At 34.3% G+C, this 8106-nt stretch overlaps 1 protein-coding gene across 1 annotated transcript in view; it reads left to right on the forward strand.

Moving 5' to 3' along the window:
• Positions 1-4391: 4391 nt before the first annotated feature.
• The window catches only part of LOC106461961 (calmodulin-A-like), a 16344-nt gene continuing 12629 nt past the window's right edge, over positions 4392-8106 (forward strand). Inside the window, exon 1 of the mRNA XM_022389063.1 lies at positions 4392-4592. Within this exon, the coding sequence (XP_022244771.1) occupies positions 4500-4592 (93 nt within the window). The 5' untranslated portion in view covers positions 4392-4499. The remainder of the gene's footprint in view (positions 4593-8106) is intronic.

The raw sequence follows: 8106 nt of genomic DNA on the forward strand, positions 1-8106 counted from the left end.
CGCCGAAAAGAAAAATCGTGCTCTGTTTTTTTTTTTTTTTTTTTTTTTTGTGAGAGTAACAATCAAATCCCACTATTCTGTCTGCCAAGAATAGCCCAAGGGTTGGCGGTGGGCATATTTACCAGTTGCCTTTCCTCTAGTCTATCACTTCACAGTTAGGAAAGGCTGGTGCAGATAGTTCTCGAATGGCTGTGCACGAAATCCAACAAACAAACAATTTACCCATCTACCGGTAATTATATAAAACATATTTTATTTAATTTTCATCTTGCTTAAATAGTTAGGCACTAGATGGCAGGAGCTGCTTAAAGTTTTGTAAAAGTCATACGATGCTTTACCTTTGAAGAGAAAGCTGTCCAAATATATAATGTGTATCGAACAATTAGATGTACCAATTTGTTCACATATATTTTCTACTTGTCTTACAAACACAACAGCATTTTTATTAAATACGAAGTGTTTACGACGTTTAAAGATTAGTTCAAAGACGAGCATCTGCAGGTTTTTTTAATACAATATTTGTCTGATTATTTTGTTGTTAAGCGCAAAGTTTCAAAATGGGCTCTACACACCACGAGTATTAAAAACCAATTTTTAACGTTATAAGCTGACAGACTTACCGCTTAATACAGAATAAATTTGAGTCATCACAATTACTAGAACGTTTATGTTATTGTTTGGTTATCTAAAACTTATTATTTTAAATATAATAAATAACCCACTAGATGTCTCTTTTTTTCCTCAATAAGCTTACGATAAACATTATTTCACTAAAGTGCAAATCTTTAATTTTCATGTAGTTTCACATTGTAAAAAAAGTAACTGGGGAACTATAAACAGTTTGAAAATGGTAACTTTGAAAAACTGTTGACACTAAATTCATTTTCAACAATAAGGTTTGACACTAAATACATTTTCAACAATAAGGTTTGACACTAAATACATTTTCAACAATAAGGTTTGACACTAAATACATTTTCAACAATAAGGTTTGACACTAAATACATTTTCAACAATAAGTTAACAATGAAACTTTTTTTACAGAATTTGCAGTGCATACTGTAGGGATTTAGATATTTTGGCAATCGAGTTAGAAAAACGACTTTTAATCTCAAGATAATAAAAAAAAACTCTTTATTTCTGCTAACGATTCGCTATTGCGGTTTCATCAGGGCTTGTACTATTTATTAAAGGTCGTTTTTTTCTAACTTTATTTCAAAACTGTTTGAAACTTGATAAATATTTAACAAGTAGCTGAAGTACCCGTCCCCTGGACGAAAGTTATATAAATTTATGATTAATGAAAGGTTATCTTAGAACATGAAAAGTTGCTTCCCTTAGATGTAATTATAAAAACGCCCACAAAACTGAAAATATGTATGTTATCTCTTCATGGACCAGTGAATCTCCATACTAAATTGAAGATCCATCTACAGGGGGCGAAGTAATGTTAAAAAACGCACATAAAAACCACAAAATGCAAAACTGAAATTTTTTTATGTAACCCCGCATGGACCTAATGAACCTCCATACCTATTTTGGTGAAGATCCATCTACACCCTGCGAAGTAGTTACATGGACAGACAGCAGACACTAGTATTATATTTATATAGATACATAAACGCTACAAGTAAATAGCTAAGCATTATATCTACTATACATGTGAAATACCTATATTACATGATGCAATTATTTCTTTAATCAAAAAATACAAAATGAATTCAATCGCTCTAAACTCCTAAGAAAATTCAGTCAACTTTTCAACCAACTGTTTATAATTAAATTTTATAACTCTGTAAATACACCAGACCCTGACTAATAAAATGTGGTTTTCTAGGATTTAACTTTGAAAAATATATAAACAAAACCAAAGTACTCTACACATGTCCTGATCGCTTGCCGTTCATTACATGGGCCGTGAAATCGCCTTTTATTCATTTTTAGCTCATAATTATCGCACAGACTATAAAGACATTACGACAAAGAAGTCCTTGCAAGCTCAGGATATTGCTGTTTTACATGTGTGTGTTATTTAATTATTTAAAAAGACCTAATTGCAACAGAATTTTCGTTGGATATATCTATTAAACTTTTATGTGCGACAAGCTATTAATTTTTCTATCTCTTTCCGTAGTCTTAGATATAAAATATGGAGAAAAAAAAGTTTATTTGAAAAAAAAACAAGTCATGGTTATTCAACAACCGCGATGTAAATCTACTCCCGGACATTTGATAAGTCCAAAAAAAAAATATTATTTGAAAAAAAACATATCATGGTTATTCAACAGCCACGATGTAAATCTACTCCCTGACATTGGACAAGTCCAGAAAAAAAAAAAAGTTTATTTCAAAAAACATATCATGGTTATTCAACAGCGGCGATGTAAATATACTCCCGGACATTTGACAAGTCCAGAAAAAGTAATAATTCGCAGCCATCTTAACTTTCTAATGGAAATTAAAATATTTTGCGACGTTTTACCAATTTTCAAAACCTGGTTTTCCATAAATCACATTGAAATTTCATGAAAATACATCCTAAAAGTTAGACGGGATAAATTCGGCACGAACTTTAACGTACATAAAGTCAAGGACATAACCGTACACTAACTGTGATAAGATTACTTTTAATAACGTAGTAACTGTAGTCGTTATAGTAGTATTTTGTTAAAATTTCGGCCACTATTGTTCGATGTTAACGTACCACCGTAATTCGTGTGGATAAACAAACAATATAACAACAAACAAAACGTCACCGATTCACTAATACGTTTGCACCTTGTGTACGCTGGCAAGCGGTCAAAAGAAAGTACAGTAAAGTGTAATTAAGATTTTTACTGCTTAGGAAAAACTGTAGAAACTCGGAAATTCAATACAATAGGACTGTTTTTTATATAGAGGATATACATACGGTTTATTAGCATAACAGAGGGACAACAAGGGACTATTTGGAGATTCAAGGTTGTCCCTTCACATACACACACACACAAACGTTTTATTTTTCAGGATCCATCGATTCACTCCTAGGCCTACAACATTGTTGGCGGCAACTTACCACCTTGTTACAAAATAGAACATCTGGAAATATTATACTACCTGTAAACTCACACACGAGGCAAAATTAAAGTGGAAAACGTGAGAAATTCATGGGGAAGATTTTAACGATCGTATTTCACTGTTAAAATCTTTGAAGCACCAGTTAAATAACTAATTCTGTAGACAGGATGACTGAAATATTAAAGAAAGAAGAAAATAGAACTCTAGTATAAATTCTAATAATTAGAAGTTAAGACAGATGACGAACTTAAAAAGAAAATATTACTGAGTCTCAAAGATTGTAATTGCGAGAAAGATGTCGCCTGTATTGTCGAATTTCGCTAGCTATTAAGCTCCTTATGTAAGGAAAATTAGCAGGGTGATATGTAAGAGAAATATTAGCTATATTTACGATTTTCGCTAGCTACTAAGGTCTTTATATATATATATATATGTGGCACAATTAGCTGGGTGATATCTGAAAAACGTTGGCTGTTTGATGAATTTTGTTAGTTATTAAGCTCCTTATATAAGGAAAATTAGCAGGGTGATATCTAAGACAGATATTAGCTATGTTTACGATTTTCGCTAGCTACTAAGGTCCTTATATATGTCACAATTAGCTGGGTGATATCTGAAAGACGTTGGCTGTTTTGATGAATTTTGCTAGCGCTTTGTTTGTTTGTTTGAAGTTAAGCACAAAACTACACAAAGGGTTATCTGTGCTCTGCCCACCACGGCTATCGAAACCCGGTTTATAGCGCTGTAAGTTCCCAGACATACCACTGTACCATTGTGGGGCTGCTAGCGCTTACCGCTGACCCACATGGGGAGAGGAAGGGAAACCATTTATGGTAGGGAAACCAGACTGGATCAGTACCTTCTCTCTGGAGTGTTGATTTATTAGGCCCTGCTAATCAAAATAACGACAATGACTTGCAAATTTCACCTTTCTTTTCAATATGATTTTTAAAAAATGCGTGAAAATTTAACTATCAATAAACATATAATAACTCTCTGTTCGTGGAAATATTTTAGGCTCTCTCAATCGACTAAGTACAATTTCCAGAACACTTTCTTATTAATAATTATAATAGAACTTTGGTGAAATCAATAGCGTTGTGCAAACGCGTTAAAGACATCCCTCTGTAGAACATAAAATTGAAATGCGAGGCTTAACCAATACAAAACACGCAAGGTGCATGACGTCAGTCTCGCGCAGCAAAATATATAAGTTTATACATTTATTTGTAATAATTTGCAGGTTCATCATTGTGCTTCTTTACTAACAGATTTTATAGCAACACTTCCACTGTAGTAGCGGTGGATGTTCAGTAGTTTTAATTTTATTCAAATGGAGGTCATTAGGCCTAAGTGTGTAATTACTTGTTCATTAAATTTACTGATATCTTAAATAAAATAACAATTACAGATTTATTGGAGTTTCACTAACCCTAACCAGTATGGCAAGTGCAATGAAATTTGTCAAGTTCTCCCTGGATAAATTGTGCCCGAAAATTCTGAATCTTAGAAGCAAAAAAAACTCAAACTCAAAGGTAACGTGTAAAATTCGTTTTTATGTAAGCGTTTTATGCATAGATAAAAACAAAGGTTATGCTTACGATTAATTTCGCTGGTGGATGATTTCTCAGTTTGCCTGTATTTGTTTTTTTTCGCCTTGTAACATGTAGTTTGAAAACAGTATGAACTATAGACTCATTCTTATTTAGCTGGTTTTTCATAAACCGCTTTGAAATTCGCATGTATTCTTTGAACTTGATTGTTATTTAACATGTAACTTCTGGACGATAAAAAGTCGTGTTCTTTTTGTAACTATTCCGTGAGCTGTCATTAAAAACTAATAAAAACACATATTAGAGCATTATAAGAATAACACAAGTCACGATAGTGCAATGGAAGGTCAGAAAATTATCTCCAGAAATTTAAAAAGTATAAATAACGTACATCAATTGAATTGGAATATTTTTATTATTTCTCCATATCTATAAAATAGTCTTCCAAAATATTATTGAAAAATCTACTGAACGAAGTTGGCGGTTTGTTAAAATGACTCAATATATTTAAACAAAAAAGAACAGATGATAATCGTTTTTAAGTTCCTTATCTTCTTATATATATAAGGGTGTGTGTTGAGGCGTCACGTGTAACACATACTATGTACAAATACAACTTTCCTAACTGTTGAACTCGAACCCAGGATCTCTTGTATGACAGGTGAAAGCTCCATCACTTCGGCCGGCTAAAGGGCTACTCTAGCACATGCGTAGTAAGAGTTCCTTAAAATACACTAAAAACTACATTCAGAAAAGTGATAATTGTTGAAAGTTTCTTCATTATGTTGATCTAATGTTTTAGATGCTTGAAATATAGGTTGTAAATAATAACCCCTTGCATGTAGTTATAAAAATTATATAACTTTTGTTGTTGTACCCTTAACGTTTATATAGTCATTTAAACTATAATCGTGAGATTTTCTGTATGGATTGTGCGACTTAAGTAATATCCTATTCTTTAAAAAGAATAAAAATAAAAGCTTTGATACCTGTATGGCAGATGGGAAATTAAGATTAAATAATGGTTGATTATTGTGTAATAGCTTACGGTTACATCCAATTCGCGACCAGGAAAACTATGAAGATAATTTTGAAATGATCCAGTTTTAACCAGATGAGCACCTATCAAATAATCACTGTGTGTAAACTGATCTCCATCTTGAATTATTAATGTGTGAGGCCTGGCATGGCCAGGTGGTTAGGGCGCTCGACTCGCAATCTGAGTGAGGGTTGCGGATTCGAATCCCCATCCCAACAACCATGCTCGCCCTTTCAGCCGTAGGGGGCGTTATAATGTGACGGTCAATCCCACTGTTCGTTGGTAAAAGATTAACCCAAGAATTGGCGGTGGGTGGTGATGACTAGCTGCCTTCCCTCTTGTCTTTCACTGTAAAATTAGGGACGGCTAAAGTAGATAGCCCTCGTGTAGCTTTGCGTGAAATTCAAACCATTGTGGTATCGCATACTTCTTTCCTTACCCTGCTTACGTTTAGACAGATATATTTTTTTTCTTTTCTTAGAGGTAACAATAGGGCGTTCATTATTACCTTAACTGTCTTTGACCTGAACAGCAGCTAATCCGTCTGTGTTTTTTTTTTATGTTTGCTATAGTAGGGTTTTTAAAATGAATAATTATAGCACTCAACCCTATCACCCCTATTACGTTTTAGTGCGGCAGTCTTCTAACTTTTGTAACCCGATAACCCCTTAGAATTTTTTTCTCGGCCCCCAAACCTATAGATGATTTTGTTGGGGGGGGGGGAGTTTCCGTGTACATGAAAAGTTATATTCCAAAATTCGATTTATTATTTTTATGAAAAATATATATTTTTATTATATAAATCACATCTTTAAAAACACTTTAATGAAATTTCGAACATGACTCGCGAATCCCCTGGGAGTCTGCGAAGCACAGTTTGAGAAACGCTGTTTTAGTAATTTGTTATGGAAAATGTCAGCGGAGAAACAAGCACGGAATCGGCATATAATTCGTTAATTGTTTCTGTTTTCCAAAACAAATTCATTTTGAAATTTTTACATGTATCCTCTAAGTCCACCTAAGTTTTCATGCACAGTGTTACTGTCAACAGTCCTTTCTGTAAAATTCCACCGTATTCCTCCCAGTCCTGACATTTTCCTTTCTATCATCTCATCAATTACCTCTGTTAGCTTTGGTAAAACGGGAAAAAGTTAGGAAACCAGTCATCAAACACTGGTCGTGTGAGGTCGTCTATTGACTAAATGTTCGGTAAGTTGTCAGAGGTAAAGTTAAACGTAATAGTGACCAGATGTTTTTTTTGTTGTTGTTGTTTTTGTTATGAAGTATGAGCATCCAGTTCAAACGTCGTCTGTCTGTATCGGGATCTGTGAGAGTCAGGTTCTCTAATACCTCTTTTTCCTTCCTTTGCTGTTTAATTAAATAAAAGACTATTTGTTTGTTGAATTTCGCGCAAATCTACTCGAAGGCTATCTATGTTAGCCGTTCTTAATTTCAAAATGATTTTCTAGAGGGAAATCGGTTAATCAACACTACCCACCGACAACTCTTGGCTAATCTTTTACCAATGAAAAGTGGGTTTGATTGTAACGTTATAACGCCCCCACGGCTGAAAAGGCGAGTATATTCGGTGAAGAGATTCGAACTCGCGACCTACAAATTACGTGTTTGTTTGTTTTAGAGGCAAGCCACATTGGATTATCTGCTGTGTACATCGTGGGGAATGGAACCCCGGATTTTATCTTTGTAGATCCGTAAAGTTACCGCTGTCTCAGCCTCTAAATATAATAAATTTAAAAGTTTCACGTCATTTGTCTTCTTGGGAAGAGGCAGAACGAACGATAATGCTTGCAACAAAATCTCTACTGTTAATGAGTACTGATGCACGTTTAAGATATTTAAGCTAAAACTCAAAGTTCATGTGTTTATACAAACACAGCGGCCTAGAAAAAGTAAATACACACCCCCAAAAATATACAAAGCGGCCATCTCCATAGCGTCATAAGACCCCCGACTTATAAATAAAGAAATAGTTCGGTACAGACCACGGATTAAAAACAGCCGTGCCACGAAGGAAAGGTCTCAGGAATCAATGCGTAAGTATCCCTCCGCAACTACAGCAGTTGCGGGGGAGTCCGAGCCAAAATTTCCCGAATTGCAACTACAATTAAAGATAAATAAATGTAGAGGGTCTAATTACTTTTAATGGGGGGGGGCATCTTTTGTAGTTACGCCAATGTCAGGAATTAACCGTATTTTTAGGGGGTCAAATAGTTGGACGACGGATGAGCGGTAAGTGTCAGATTAATTTTGTACTACCACTGTCCATCGTGGATAATAGGGGACAATGTACCGTATTTTTCGGTGTATAAGTCCGCACTTTTTTACCCCAAAATTTGATGTCAAAATATGCTTGCGTCCAATACACCGAAGGTATGAATAATATATATGGATATATATACGATATACACAAGCCATGTGTAAATATATTTAAATAGG

This window comes from Limulus polyphemus, unplaced genomic scaffold (genome assembly GCF_000517525.1).
Source record: "Limulus polyphemus unplaced genomic scaffold, Limulus_polyphemus-2.1.2 Scaffold1067, whole genome shotgun sequence".
Lineage (NCBI taxonomy): Eukaryota > Metazoa > Arthropoda > Merostomata > Xiphosura > Limulidae > Limulus > Limulus polyphemus.